This window comes from Gracilinanus agilis, chromosome 3, assembly GCF_016433145.1.
Source record: "Gracilinanus agilis isolate LMUSP501 chromosome 3, AgileGrace, whole genome shotgun sequence".
Taxonomy (NCBI): domain Eukaryota; kingdom Metazoa; phylum Chordata; class Mammalia; order Didelphimorphia; family Didelphidae; genus Gracilinanus; species Gracilinanus agilis.
In genome coordinates, this window is record NC_058132.1 from 622136436 (window position 1) to 622153166 (window position 16731).

General features: G+C 33.4%; 1 protein-coding gene across 2 annotated transcripts in view; it reads right to left on the bottom strand.

The window, feature by feature from the left end:
- CUL3 (cullin 3) overlaps positions 1-16731 on the bottom strand; it is a 97605-nt gene that overhangs the window by 53692 nt on the left and 27182 nt on the right. Inside the window, exon 2 of one of the 2 annotated variants that reach the window (XM_044670789.1) lies at positions 13882-14079. The exons of the other annotated variant lie outside the window; for it this stretch is intronic. Coding sequence (XP_044526724.1) covers positions 13882-14079 — 198 coding nt within the window. The remainder of the gene's footprint in view (positions 1-13881; positions 14080-16731) is intronic. 2 annotated transcript variants of the gene reach the window in all.

Sequence of the window (16731 nt, forward strand, 5' to 3'; positions counted from 1 at the left end):
ATAAATGAACAATTCTTTGAAAGAGGCAGAGGGGCAATTAGAGATAGGGCATTGGACTGGGAGTCATGAAGTCCTGGATTCAAATCCCACCTCAGACACTTACTAGCTGTGTGACCCTGGGCAAGTCACTTAACCTCTCTGTGCCTCAGTTTCCTCATCTGTAAAATGAGGGGGTTGGACTCGATGGCCTCTAAGGTCCTGGTACCTTCCAGCTCTAAATCTATGATCCTATGAAAGGTACAAGAGTATCACTCAGACTGATTACAAAGTGGTACTATCAGATTCCAAAAACAAGTTTTCTTAGCTGTCAGACAAAATTGAAGAAATGCAAAGGGAGGGAAGAAGTGGAGCACAGTCCATTTTTATATTTCCACATTAGTGAAAAATTCTGCCTTGCTCTAAAAAGTGGGGATAACCACAATAATAGTTATCAAGAGGATACATTCCAACATAACATAACGTTGTTACTAGAGGTTAATATAACATCCAAGGTATAGAGATCGATTCTTCTCTAAGGGGAACTATGGCTGTGCCATTTTTCTGGATTTTTAAAAACAATGACTATTGTTGGGATCATTTACACACATATATACATGTTTAACAAATGTTGACTGAATGACATCTATCAATCCAACAATACCATCAATACTAGAAGGTTAGAGGAAATTGTTTATCCTACCTTAGGTAGTATAAAAATGACCCATGTTTCACAAGAAATGTTTAGACATTCTAGGAACTGGGATATTTTCTTTGACAAAGCAATATATTAGTTTATTTTAAAATATTGGTAACATGAAATTGCATGTCAAAAGAGGAAATAATGCTTTAAAACAAAAATCATCAATAAGTTAAATATTTTCCAAAAAAACCCCTGCCCACCCTAAACTAGCCCAACTCAGTAATCATAAGTCCTACCTCTGATACATATTTATTAGCTGTTGGAGGAAAATTAGTTGTTTTATCCTACCTTAGGTAGTATAAAAATGACCCATGTTTAACAAGAAATGTTTAGAACACTCAAAAAACTAAGATATTCCCTTTGACAAAGTATTATATTGGTTTGTTACTTTGAAATTTTAAAAATATTGGTAACAGACATGAAATTGCATATCAAAAGATCAAATAATGCTTTTAAACTAAAATCATAAATAAGCTAAACATTTCTCAAAAATAAAAAACCTGCCCACTCTAAACCAGCCCCCTCATCAAATATCCCCATTTATTACAACTCAGTAATCCCAAGTCCTACCTCTGATGCATATTAACTGTATAACCCGGGGCAAGTCACTTAACCTCTCAGTGACCCAGGCAACTCTAAGACTGTAAATTCCAAAGCAGGTACTGATTTCCATTGGTAGAAGAAGTTTCCTTATTGGGAATTCCCTACATCAATGAAATTACAGCTCCAGTCCAAACAAAACTATAAAAGCATAAGCCACTTGTAAGAAAATGAATATTTTCTTTTTTTTTACGCAAAATTCTATTTTTTCCAATTACATATAAAAAACACAAAATTTTAATTTATTTTCTAAAATTTTGAGTTCCAACATTTTTCTCTTTCTCCTTCCCCTTTCCCTCCCTAAAAAGGCAAGTAATTTGATCTAGGTTATACGTGTACAATCATGCAAAATATAGTTCCATACTGTTTGGTGGAAGACTTTTAACAATAAAGAAAATCAAGTGAAAAATAATGCTTCCATCTGCATTCAGACTCTCAGTTCTTTCTTTGGAGGTGGATAACATTTTTTATGATGAAATCTTTAGAATTGTTTTGGATATTTGTATTGTTGAAAATAGCCAAGTCATTCATTGTTGATCATCAAATAATATTGCTTGACAGTGTACAATATTCTCCTGGTTCTGCTCATTTCACTTTGCATAATTTCATTTAAGTCTATCCAGGTTTTTCTGAAATTGTTCCATTCGTCCTTACAGCACAATAGGATTACATGACATTCATATCCCACAACTTGTTCAGCCATTCTCCATCTCTTCTTGTTATTCCTTGATGACATGAAAGTTCCTCATTGGTTTTATACACTGCAGCCTGCTCAAACCCATATTAGGCTTCTCCATATTGATCTTTAGGTCTTTAAACACAGTGGTATTCCACTTCCTGCTGCCACAGAATAAAAATCTTAGGACTCAAAAGACAGGCAAATTTGGCTGTCATGGGAAATTTAAGGCCAGGAAAAGTTTTGCAGTTTCTCAAAAGCAAGAAGTCTGAATTCTACCTCTTCAACTCTAGGTAGATCACTATTCATTTATATTCTTTGTCCCAGATATATAAACAGTTGGTCAAAATCTACGTGGCATGCAAATTTCACTCAGTTCCACTCTTCGGGAACAATCAGAACAAGGGTAGGGGAAGGGAATAAACATTTCTATAACACTAATTAATGTGCCAGGTACTGTACTAAGCACTTTACAAATTATCTCATTTCATTCTCACAATAACCCTGAGAGATGGGTGTTATTATTATTCCTAGTCTACAGTAGAGAAAACTGAGGAAAAGAGAGGTTAAGTAACTTGTCAACTGTCTGAAACTGGGTTTGAGCACAGTTCTTTCTGACTTTTAAGCCCCCAAACAAATTAATGTTGAAATATAGGCAACGTACCCATCATTCATTTGTTCTTTCCTCTGTGAATGGTCAGGACAACCTATTTATTATTACAGAGCTCTTCTAAGAGGCTATGCAAAATCTGGTGGCCTGAAGTAATCAAGGCAATGTCATCTGTAAATAGGATTATCTAGAAGATAATCTCCAGGGAATTCCTCCTCCACCACAGTCACAAATGCCTTTGGTGGGCCTACATCTGTTTTATAACTTGCCCAATGTTAAGTGATAAAGATCAATGAAAAGGGGACAAGGTTATTTCTATTACAGTTGAAAGGAATCCTGAATGACCTTAATGTATGATGAGTGGGAGATACATTACTGTCAAAGGGCTTTTAAAAAGATGTTTTATTTCAGTGAATTAGTCTTTTTCATAATCAAATATGCACAATATTTTCTTTTAATTAATTATGAAACAGTAAGGATGTGAGTATACTACTGCTTGAAAAAGCCTATTTATTCCCTACCAAATCTTTCACTGAGGATAACATCCTTAACTTACAGAGGAAAGATGTTCATGAGGAGTTGTATAGGTGGGAATAAGCATATATAAACTTTTTGTTTTATCAGTCACCTTTATAGTAATAAGATCTAAGATTTTTTTTTTCTATGCCATTGGTATCTTTCCCTACTCCAGATATCTTGTATTATATGTGTATCCTTGATGTAGCCATAATTGTAACATGTTCAGTATGAATTTCCTCTAACCTAGACCCAATGTAGTTGTTTTCCTCTTCTGTTTTTGTTTTTGTTGGGGCTACAGAAAAAAAATCTTAGATCTACTATATGTCTCAGTAATACAACTACTCAACCTACATTCCTAATGAGATCAAAGGAAGAGGAAAAGAACAAGGACCTGCAGGCACAAAAAATATTTAAAGCAGCCTATGTTATAGTAGCAAAAAAACTATACATCAAAGGGGGTGCTCATCATTAGAGAACAGCTGAACAAATTATGTGTATGTGATGGAATACCACTGTGTTGTAAGAAATGAAGAGGATGATTTTATAGAAATCTAAGAAGGCTTACATGAACTAAAGCAATATGAAGTGAACATATCCAGAAGAATAATTTATACAATAGCTGTACCATAAAAACATACTATAAAGACAACAACTTTGAAAGACTTAGAAACATAACACAACAAGAAACTGTAATTTCAAGAGAATCATAAAAAATGTTTTATATTTATATTTATAAAATGTTATTTTTATATGATATACATGATACACAATATATTATCATATTAAATTATTATTAAATATTATTTAATTAAATAAAAATAAAATATTATATTAAATAAATATATATTAAATATATTATACATATAATATAATAGCATAAATGCTATTCCTATCCACTTTCTGATAAGAGAGGTGATGGACTCAGTACAAACTGAGATACACCTATCCATACACATTAATGTCTGTGTGGGCTAGATATTGCCAATGTGAGAATTTGATCGACTTGACTACTTATCTTTGAAACAGGATTTATTTTTCTTTTTCAATTGAGGGAGTGGGAGGGAGAATGCAGATCTGAAAATAAAATTTAATTTAAAAAAATATATAGTTCTCTACACTCATAATTGTAATATAATATGCCTATATCACTTTTCATGTTCTATGGTATAGCCTGAGACTTTGTCAAACATTTTTGCTAAAATCTAGGTAACCTGTATTAGCAGCATTTCTCTCATGTACCAGTTTAGCAGCCCTATCAAAAAAACAAAGTTGCTTAACATGACCCATCTTTTTTTTTTTTTTTTTAAAAAGAAGTGAGCTCATTGCTTTCTTTTCTGGAAGTTCATTAACTATCTATAGAATGAGAAATGGGAACATGGCTAAGACTGGTGACTGACAATCCTTGCAAATAACCCTTTTCTTAAAAAGAAAAAAAGTTTTTATTGATATTTTGAGTTTCTTACACTTACATTGTCATCCCAAGCATCCCACACCCCTTCTAAGAGAGCCACCCTCTATGACAAATAGTACTTTTCTTAGAGAGGAAAAAAAATCAGCACAATTGATATTTTGAAAAAGTCCAAAAATATGTGCAATGTATAACACCTGTGTACATGCCACCTCAAAGATGGTGTAGGTTTGGGATGTCTTCTCTCTTCATTTGGATCCTGCTTAGCTATTCTTTCCATTTACAATGGGATAGTCACTGTATGCATTTTTAGGGCTCTGCTTCTTTCACTCCTATTGGTTCATATGGATCTTTCTCTGTACTCATCACCTACATAATTTTTTGTAACACAATAATATTCCATTACATTCATGTAAACCAATTTGTTTAGTCATTCTGCGAATGTTGGCCATCTACTTTGCTTCTAATTGTTAATTATCTCGAAAGTTTCCTATAAATATTTGAGTATATAGGGATAACACTTTTTCTTAATAAAATTCAAAAGTACACACAAGTGCTTTTAGAGAACATTAAGATAGAAAATACACCTCCCCTTTACTTCTTTAAAGAGGTAGGAAAGGTGTTCCACTGCAGATAGGCAGACTTAATAGTTGGTTTTGTTGTACTCTCTCACTTTCTTTTTTTTTGATCTTTGTTACAATAGATGGCTTGCTGCTGGGTGAGGGGAGGGAGAGAGATTCAGAAATGAAGGTGGTATACAAATAAAAGCAATAAAAATAAGTTTAAAAGAAAACAAGAATACTTTTTATAATTAGTTGAAATGGTAGATCATTCAATTGCAATATGGATTTTGTCCAATTGGCAGATTTCCAATGTGTTCATCCGTATTTGTCAATGAGCATAAAAGCACTATTTATACAACAGTCATAAACATGTTTGTTCATCACAGCTATTCCCACATTGACTGAGTAGTTTTTTTAATCTAAGATCCTTAAGAGTGAGGACAGTGTCTTTATTTCATCCTTGTATTCCTCATCTGGAGAATGTGGTGGGATTCCATGGCTTTTAAAACTGTACTGAGGGAGCGGCTGGGTGGATAGAGAGCCAGGTAAAGAGATGGGAGATTGTGGATTCAAATCTGGCCTCAGACACTTTCTAGCTGTGTGACTCTGGGCAAGTCATTTAATCTCCTAATTACCTTAGGACCTGCCTTAACCAACATGGAAGGTAAGGGTTTAAAAAACAAAAACAAAAGCAAAAACAAAACCTGCATTGAATATAGTTGGCAATTTAAATACTTAATTTTCTAAAAATTTAACAAATCACATGTTCAACTCTATAGAATAAAATGAATTTTATAATGCTTAAAATTGTTTGTCTCATAAATTTACTTACACATTCCTTAAACACACTAATCCAGATGTAAATGAATAGATTTACTGCCTATAATTCCGTAATAAAAGCAAACTATATATTTTTCTTTTTTTAAACCCTTACCTTCCGTCTTGGAGTTAATACTGTGTATTGGCTCCAAGGCAGTAGAGTGTTAAGGATAGGCAATGGGGGTCACACAGCTTAGGAAGTGTCTGAGGCCAGATTTGAACCTAGGACCTCCCGTCTCTAGGCCTGGCTCTCAATCCATGAGCTACCCAGCTGCCCCCTATATTTTTCTTATATAACTGTCAATCCACCATTATACTGAACTACATTTTAAGGAAACCTAAAACCTGAAAATTTGCTAAAAAAAACAAACAAAAAAAGGCTAAATCATGTCATTTGTTTTAGAAAATAATTCTAGACCTAATTTTTGATATAAAGAATCCTAATATGAATCTGTGATTTCAAAGGCAATTAATTTAAATATCAAGTAAATGGCTTCTATTTAATTTAGTTGATAATTATTACAAAGTATGAAAACAAATTCAGAAGTATATGAATTAGCATATGAAAAAATGTCATTTACCTAAAAACAAATTAAGCTATAAGATTTAGGAGAACAACAATTTGGTGGAATAAGGGACTAATGCACTAATTGCGCTAATGCAGTTTAAAGCCTAAGAAGCTTAACACTGCACAAAGACTTTTGGGACCCATTGTATATTAATTTAAGATAAAGTAAGTGCTTGGCCTTTAAAGAGACAACTAGAACACTCAGATTTCCTGAACAGAACTCTCATCACTGGTATGAAGATAGAATGTAGGAAAAAAAAAAGTTCAAGAACTATCAGTATTGCTAAATTTATATTTTTGAATTTGAAGTTTAATTGAAGTTTCAAAGCTTTAAGGAAACAAAACAAAAAAAAAAGTCATAAATCTTTACTTATAAATCACAAAGACATTGCTAACAAAAGAGAAAAATTTATTGTTCTTTATAGTTTTAAACTTAAAAAAAAAATACTGTTTCCTGAAGTTTTCTATTTCTTTTAGCTGCTCTTTACAACATAGTTTTGGACATAGTCATCCAATAAATGTTGCTACCTAAGACCTAAGGATTTATATACCATCTTCTTCCAAAGAGTTCCTAGAACTCTGACATGATATTGATGAATAACATCCCTCAGTAGGCTCTTTCAGAACAAGGGCTGTCTTTCTGCCTGGCACTAAGTCAGCACTTAAATGCTGCTGAATGACTGAGATGTTTGCATAGTGTTCTGACTAAAAATTATGCTGAGGTCTTTCAAATAAAAATAATAGTTCTCATAAATTAAAAAATAATTATTTCAGAGAATCCTAGAATTAAATTCCCAGAAAGTGATTTTACTATTTATTTCCAATCATTGTTTATTTGTATGTTTGGGCAGCTAGATCATACAGTAGATATGAGTGCTGGGCTTGGAGTCAGGAAGAACTCAAATTTAGCTGGAGACACTTGCTAGCTATAAAATCTTGGGTATGTCCCTCAACCCTGTTTCCTCATCTGTAAAATGAGCCAGAGAAAGAAATGCAAGCCACACCAATATCTTTGCCAAGAAAACTACGAGGTCATAAAGTATTGAACAACTTGCGTATGTTTATGAATGTAAGAGTCTATATTTTCTCATTGTATACACAATTTTAAAAAATTACAACTTATCTTTAATACAGGAGCAAATATAAAATTACTTCAAAAATATGGTATACTTAAGAGATTCGGTTTCATAAGACTGCTTTGCCCTTTTCTTGGATATAGGGAATATTTATGAAGACTCCCTAAGAAGCAATTGATGCATAAAGAGATAAGTAATACACAGATAATTAAACAAAAAAAAAAGTTACTAAGCACATGTTCTAGTCCAGGAATTCTTCACATTGTACTGTGGACCTCTTCTGGAAGCCTAATCATTCTAAGAATGCTTCTAAATGTATAAAATAGAGGATTACAAAGAAATATTAAATTTCAATCATATTGAAATAGCAAAATATTTAATTCACATACTTCAGGTTAAAAACTCTTGTTCTAGACTTTTTTCAGAAAGTGCCAATATCTTGACTTCACAGAAGCCTGATCTCTTCTATTCTCAGTCAATCAATAATTATAAATATATATCCCAAGAAGATTAAAGATTAGAACAAATGTCAAAATATTTACAGCAAAATTTAAAAAAATATTTATAGCAGCATTTTTTGGTAGGATCAAAGAACTGGAAATGTTCATCAAATCAATACACATTTATTAAGCACACCATATGTGCGAGCACTAAACTAAACTTCTTTCTTTTTTATTCTTTGTTATAAAGGATGGCTTGCCAATTATGTGAAAGGAGAGGTGTTTTTGGAAATGAAGGTGACAAAATCAAAAGATGCAAAAATGTTTAAATAAGAAAACTATTTAAAAAGCAGAATAAAAGATATAAGTTTGAAAATGTTTTTGCTTAATTTGATGTCCAAACCTAAACAATTTTTTTTCCAGTCAAAATTCTTAATGGAGAATAACTTTCTTTTCAGTCTTCCCAAAGTATGGATTTTCTCAGAGAAATCATTCATTCTTCAATGATCACTTCTTGCAAAGAGTTGCCAAATCTAAGACTTCTCTTCCCAGGTCTATTCCCAAATCTCCAATTGTCGTTTCATGTGAATATTCCATCACCATATAAAACATGATAACTTCTTCAACTGGAGGTAGGGGAAAGAATTTTGCATTAGATTCATTTTATTTTTTTAAACCCTTAACTTCTGTGTATTGGCTCTTAGGTGGAAGAGTGGTAAAGGTGGGCAATGGGGGTCAAGTGACTTGCCCAGGGTCACACAGCTGGGAAGTGTCTTGAGGCCGGATTTAAACCTAGGACCTCCTGTCTCTAGGCCTGGCTCTCAATCCCCTGAGCTACCCAGCTGCCCCAAATTAGATCATTTTAAAGAGAGAGAGCCCTTTCAACTTTAAATACCTCCTTTTAAATATTACAGTAAAAGTATTTTAAGAGTTCCATATCTGGTATCTTAACCTCCAATCTTTACCCATTCAAACTTATGATATACTAAACTGGTAGTAGTCTATTTTTGAAATACAATTTCTTTCTTTTGACCATCACTCATTTGCTAAAGAAAAAAAAAACTTTCAAAGGCTTTCAATTATTCATTAAAAAAAAAAAATTCTAACCTTCAAACGGGGACTTTTTATAAACATAGAACAGAAGACTATACATGAAACTAGGAATTTTTATTATATGTAGCTTACTTTTCTTATATAAAATCCAACATGTAAACTTTAAAGCTGTTCTGCTTGTCTCGATTTTTTTTGGCCTATGTGTAGAGAAGGGATGATATGTACACGTACACATGCACTACCTGTCCTTGGCTACCCCTCTCATTCTTGCCCATTAAAAACAAACAAAAAACCTGTTTAACAAAAATGTATTTATTGTCAAGCAAAACAAATGTCCACATTGCCTGGGTCTGGCAATCTTTATTCTGTACCTTTAAGTCTATAACCCCACTATCAGGAAGAGGGTGGCTTTGTTTTATCAATGGTCACCTGGAGTCAGAGTCAATTAATTATGATTTGAGTTCTTAATCTTTCAAACTTGTCTTCTTTAAAATCTTATTATTAGTGTATACATTGTTCTCCTAATTCTGTTCACTTCATTTTGTTCATATAAGTCTTCCCAGGTTTCTCTGAAACTGACCCTTTTCATCATTTTTTAAGGAAAAATAATATTTCAATATTTTAATTTGTTTAGCCATTTCCCGATTGATAGACATCCCCACTGTTTCCAGTTCTTTGCTAAAACAAAAAGATCTACTATAAATATTATCATTCTTATAAATTCTTTTCTGCCCTTTGATCTTTCTGGGGCATAAAATATGCCCAGTAGCAACAACATCAGTGAGTCAAAAGTTATGTATAATTTACTGATGTTTTGACCATAATTCAAAATTCTTTCCAACTACTCCATCAACAGTACATTGAACATAGAACTAAAACCTCATATTTTAATTTATTTTAATGCTTTAATTTGTATTCTTTAATTAGTAATTTGAGAATTTTTTCAGATGCTCAATTATACCCTGGGATTTCTTCCCTGAGAATTGCCTAATTATGTCCTTTAACAACTTAATATATATGTTATTCTTATAAATTTGACTCAATTCCTTATTATCTCCTGGACATAATAATTTTATCAGAAATATTTCCTCTAAAATTTTCTCGATTATCTGTTTCCTTTCTAATTTTAGCTTTACTGGTTCTTGTGTAAAAAAATTTTTTTTTAATTTTATGTAATCAAAATTAGATATTCTTTATTCTCTGGTCACAATTGCTTCCCTAATTCACAGTTTTGAAAGGTCTTTTCTTTTTTTTAAAATAAATTTGCTTAAATATACAGCGTAAGATATTGGTCTCTTCTAATTTCTGACAAACTGCTTTCTGGTTTTCCTAGCAGTTTCTTTCTAATTTAAGTCTTTACACTACTAATATGGGTCTCTGAATTCCACATTTTAAAAGTCTAAATTTGTAGTAGGATGAAAGTAGTATTTCTTACAGAGGCATTCATTCATTATTCTCTACAAACCCCAATCTCTGAAATCTCTCCCAAATATCTCTTATATAACAGTAATGCAAAAAAAAAAAAAAATGACACACACAAAAACATACAAACAAACAAAAAAAACCCCTGTAGAACACACAATTGACAATAGAGATAGGGATTGGAGCTGTGAATTGATAGGTAGAGGGAACTCAAAAGTGAGTAAACTACTGATACCAATGAACGGCAGCCATTTCTCTTCAATTTATAGCTTTACAGAATTGCTAAAGTTCAGAGAAGTTAAAATTAAGTAACTTGCACAGGGTCACACATTTTAGTATATGCCAGAGGGGGAAATCTGAACCAGGTATTCTTTTGGCTTCAAGGTTACCTCTCACAAAATGTTAGTACTTGCTAAATATTTAGCAAAATATGACAGAGTTAATAAAATCAAAAGGAAATTCATTCTCTTTCAATGACTAACACACAACAAATCTCCTTGTGATATATCTAGACTACAAAATAACCTGGCAAACTCAAACTTTGACCTATACTGAAACCAGATCATTGTCAAAAACCAAATGAATTGTTCATAATCATAGGGACATAACATTCCTCCAAAAATGCTTAATAACTTTTAAAATCAATGTTGCTGTAATATTCTATTTCCAAGTGATAAGGAACCAAAAACTTTCAAAATATAGACCCAGGAAAAGAATCACATGTTAACAGGATTTGGGGAATATGATCCCTGTTGTCCTATCAGCTAAAGTCATACCAAGAATGCTTTCAGTGAGCACAGAGGATATAGCTTACATTCTAATGCTTTCACACAATTACAAAAGCAGCTATTATATCTACTTGTGCAGTAAATGCAATAATATTAATAGATAACATTTATATAGTGCTTTAAGATTTGCAGTTTTATTTGTTTTTTTTTTTCATTTAATCTTTACAAAACTTCCATATGACAGGTTTTATTATCATCTCCATTTAAAAGATAAAAGAAACGGGGGCCAAATGAGGACAAGTGATTTGCCTATGGTCGCATAACTATTAAGTACCTGAAATAGGATTTTAATTTTGGTCTTCCTAAGAATCAGGAATTAAACGACTATGTCATAATAACTGTAGCAGCTGGGAAATGACTTATACCAGGTCTATTTCTATGTGAAATCCACTGAAAAAGCTAGAAGATGAAAGAAAAAGATTGGAAGAACATGATAATAAATAGGTGAGATTTGAGCTGAGTTTTGAAAGAAGACAGAGAAGCTAAGGGGAGTTGAAGAAAGAAACCATTCTAGGCACAAGAGATAGACAATGGAAAGGCACAGAGTAGGGAGATATAGTATATATGGCCTGTGAATCTCTTCCTTTAGATTACTTAAAAGTAATAGTCTATGCTGCCCATTTAGTAGCTAAGTGTTGAATTATTATTCAACTTTTGACATATGCTTAGGTGGCAATGTGGACAGAGGGCTGGAATCAAAAAGACTCAGGTTTGAATTCAGATTCTGGCATTATGTAAGCTTTGTCAAGTCACTTAACCTCTTAGCCTGTTTTCTCATCTATAAAATAGAAATTATAATAGCATCTGTCTCAAAAAAAAAATAATATCATCTGTCTCAAACTCATGTGAAGTACAAATGCACACCTTAAAGCTGGATACAAATGTTAGTTATTATTATTAACCTTTTCAGTATGTTCTAGAAAGCAGGGTTAGAATCTTATATTCCTTTGAATCCCTCACAGTGCTGTGTACTTTAGAGCTGAATAAGTTAATAACTAGGGCTACTGACCAGGGAATCATCTCTTCCTCAAAGTCCTATTATAGAAAAATAACTACAAAGATATTAGTCCATCCTTATTTCTAGTTTTGAGGCCAAAAAAAGCCCCAGCCTATCTCCTATCAAGTCCTGAGTCACCAAAAACTTTGGTTTCTGCTTTATCACAAGGTCCACAAAGGATACTCTTCTCCAAGTTGCCTAAATCCTACCTATGAAGAGCTTAAAAATTCCAGGACTGTACCTCCTCTATGAAGTAGCAGAGCCTTGGCACTGCAGGTCTCCATGTAACCTAGAATGGCCAACTTCTATTTCCAAGGAAAAGTCAGAATTACACGGCAGCCTCTTCTTCTGAATTGGGATTTGAAGACCATGTTGCTTTAGTTCTCTAATGCATGTAAGGATAAGCCACTTATGATGATGATAAATATGCATGTAACCTGCTATAGTTTATAAAGAACCTTCCTCATATCAACACTATATGGTTGGTAAAAAATGATGGCCTCATTTTATAAATGAAGACTTTGAGAGGCTCAGTGAGTACAGGATACTGGTGTTCAGCCTGTATTTACTCTCTTTCCCTGAGGCTATATCACCTCTCTATCTGTCTTGCTGACTTCGAAACCATATCCAGTGCCCAGAATATAGACCTTTATACTAGAAGACATTGTGTCTTCAGTAGCTGTGCTCTCAACTATTTAAAAAAATTAAGATTCTGATATTTCCTGGTTAATCTTGATGTCCTCTGCTTTGTGTTCCAAGTATAAATCCTTCTCTCCCTTTTAAGACTCAGTTTAGGTGTCATAGAACTCCCCTAAAAAGACCTCCCTAACAATAATCTGCCAATTAGTTACTAGTGCTCTTTTTCCTCAAATTACCTTACAATAATTTATTAGAGCATGTATCTAAGCCCCCATTACAACAAACACATTCTTTTCTTTTTCCAATTCCATGGTGTAGCATCTAAAGAATTGGCCTCAAAGGCAGGAAGCAGACTCTTAGGCATATGGTGACTATGTGGTTTGGGGTAAATTTCAGTGCTCTATGATTGTTGTTCAGTATTTCAGTCATTCTTTGTGATCCCATTTGGGCTGTCATTTCCTTGGTCTTTGTTGTCTGCAAAGATACTGGAGCTATTCACCATTTCCTTCTTTGAATCATTTTACAGATAAAGAAATGAAGGCAAATAGTTAAATGACTTGCCCAGGGTTACGAAGCTATTAAGTGCCTGAGGCTGGAATTGAACTCAGTCCTTCTTGACTCCAGGTCCTGCACTCTATCCACTGTATCATCTAGCTGCTCTAGAAGTGTCAAACAGACAGCCTAAGTATATGGCCATTGTTTGTTTAATAAATAATAGCTTCTAAACTAATTGAAAATTTTATTCTCTGAAGCAGGTATAATCCCAATCAGTATGTCTTACATGACTAAATTGCTCAGCAAATCCCTTATTCACAAATAATAAAAAATGCATTATCACAACTCCAATCAAAATGATCGCTAATTCCAAATAAGTAGGTACTGGGTTAATGAGGTTTCACAGTAAAGAAAGATTTTCTGTAGATTGTTAATATACCTTGAAAACAAATTCCTAAAGGAGGGAAACACAGGATTATAAATGTCTGTCAAATGCTATTAAGATCAAGTCTTTAAAAGTTATAGATACCTTATTTATGAGGTGCTCAGTAACAACTTCCCTTAGACCAGTGTAGAGCTTTTCTCCATGTTTATGCAAAACCATCGTATATGCATTTCTATACAGCTCCTCAAAACTAAGACCACTGTTATTCTTACGCTGGATCTCTTGGATTGCATTTTTCAGAAGATCCCAAATGCTGTTTACATATTTCTCATCCATGGTCATCTGTAATATTCAAAAGAAAAAAGAGAAAAGGAATTAGCTTCATCTGAACCATAGTTACAGTACTGCAAAATAATTTCTTATACAAGAACATTAGCTAAAAATGATTAGTCATGAATTACTAAACATTTATTAAGTACCTACATGTGCTAGGCAGGCTTTGTGGCCAGCCAAAACAAAAAGAACAAACAACAGTCTCCACCCACCCACAGGGAGCTGACAATCTAAAAGGAAAGACAATATGCAATACAAAACATCTACCTAACCACACACAGAAAGCTATATATGGGATAAATAGGAAAACACAGAGGGAAGGCACTAGAATTAAGAAAAATTGGGAAGGATTCATGTAGAAGGTGGGGTTTTATTTGGGATTTAAAAGAAGCCATGGAAAGCATTAGTAAGAATGGAGGAAGGAAGAGTGTTATGAGCCTGAGAAATGCCTGGAGCCAGCAGATGGAGTGCCTAGTTTGTACAATAACCATGCAGCCAAAGTTACTAAATTGAAGAGTCTGTGGCAGGGAGTTAGATATAAGACTGGAAAAGTAGGAAGGTGCTAACTTGTTACAACTAGGTTTCCTAGTGGATAGAGAATGTGGTCTGGATTCAAGAATTGAATTCAAATCCATCCTCTGATATCAGTTGTATTGACCCTAGGCAAGTCAGTTAACCTGTTTGCCTCAGGAGCACCTGTAAAATGGGGGCCTATAACTGCATCTACTTCCCAGTTATTTTTAATTTTTTTTTATGATCAAATGAGATGAAAATTATAAAGCCCTTAAGCACAGTGTCTGGCACATAATAAGCACTACATAAATGTTTGGTTATTATTAGGTTATTAAGGGCTTTGAATACCACATCACCAATAAACATTAAGTGATTTTCTAAAAGAACATTTTGTATTTAATTGCCTTCAAAGCAATGGGGAGCTCCTGGAGTTTATTGGGAGTTGGGGGGAAGTGATATGGTCAGACATGCATTCCAGGAAACTCACTTTATTGGATGAATGGAGGATGGATTGGAATGGGGAAAGAGTTGAGGCAGGCAGACCAACCAGGAGGCTATTGCAATAATTCAGGTATGAGGTGATGACCTGTACTAGAGTAGTGGCAGTGTCAGAAGAAAGAAGGAGGCTTAACTGAAAGACGTTGCAAAGATAAAATCAATAAGTGCTGGGCAATTTAGCAATAACTATGTCAAATTTCTGATTCTCCATTTAGATGATTATTAAGATTTATAATTTTTCTTTTTTCCTTTTGAATTTTCAGAGAATTCAATTTAAATAAACTTGCTAGAGGTATTATAAAAGCACTTATATTTATCCTTTCCGTCTTGTTCTTTTCTTACTTAAATAATTTGTCTTTCAATATGCAAGAACCTTCTTAATTCTAAAGAAATTAAAATCTTATAGAAGAAAAGACCTTCGAATATCATCTGGCCAGGTCATGAATTACAGTACTTAGCTCAGCCAAGTAGCATTAACAAAATGTACTGTGCTATACCAGGTGCTGCTGATTTGAAGTAAGATAGTTCCAATGGTCCTGCAGTCAATCCAGTTCTTTCAGGGTACCTCTCACTCAAAATTCACTTAAAAGAGTACAGCTAACATAGACTTAGTAATAATCTTTCATACCTTCTTGAGTGCTATTCAAGAGTACACTTTAGCAAAAGAACTTTCTACTTACCATAAATCTAACTTTAAACTTAACCTGACCATAAAAATTTTTAACCAACTGAATCTGAAAAAAATCTACTCATATAAAGAAACTTCTATCTACAAATGTCTGCAAGATACATCCTTTGCTGATACCTCATCTTCCTTAATCATGGGTGTTTCCCAAAGGTTGTTCTTGGCTCACTTTCTATAGTGATCTCATTTACTCATATGGTTTCAATTATCACCTCTATGGAGATGATTCTCAAATATTACATATGCACACATATACACACAGGTTCTCACACTTTCTTTACTACTTTTTGGTAAGATACAGCTCTAAAGAGTATCACTTGCACTAAAGGACTTATTCCTGAGAGAGCCAAATATTTCAAACTTTTGATTCTTGAACACCACTATGTTTGAGGCTCAAAAAAACAAAACAAAATCCCTCCCCAACAATAGTTTATCTGTTCTGTAAAGGAAGTCTCAACAAATGCATCTTTTAATATAAATTCTGATTTCTTAAAAGTTTTATTAATGCAGTATTTTTTTACATTACAGTCATTTCTCATATCATTGAAGTTTACAATGTAAGCTACCAGCAATACAGAATTATGCAAAGAAAGTGACTCAAATGTACATGACCTCTGAATACCACTAGGCATGAGGTGATTTTTGACTCAATATGCCAAAAGATTTATAGCAGCATTTTTTTGTGGTTGTAATCCACTGCTAATAAAGTAGAAGCCCATTGATTAGGGGCTGACTAAAGAAATTATAGTACATAAGATAACGAATATTTTTGAGCCATAAGAAACAGATGAACATGATGAATACAAAAAACTGTGGAAAGCCTTGAATGAAATGATGCAGTCAGAGCTAGGAAAACAATGTACACAATGGCAAAATGAAATGTTGCAAAATTATAAATAACAAACAGCCACCAAAAAGAATGAGAAGACCCCTGCCCTATTTCTTTTTGAGGGTAGGGGTCCCAC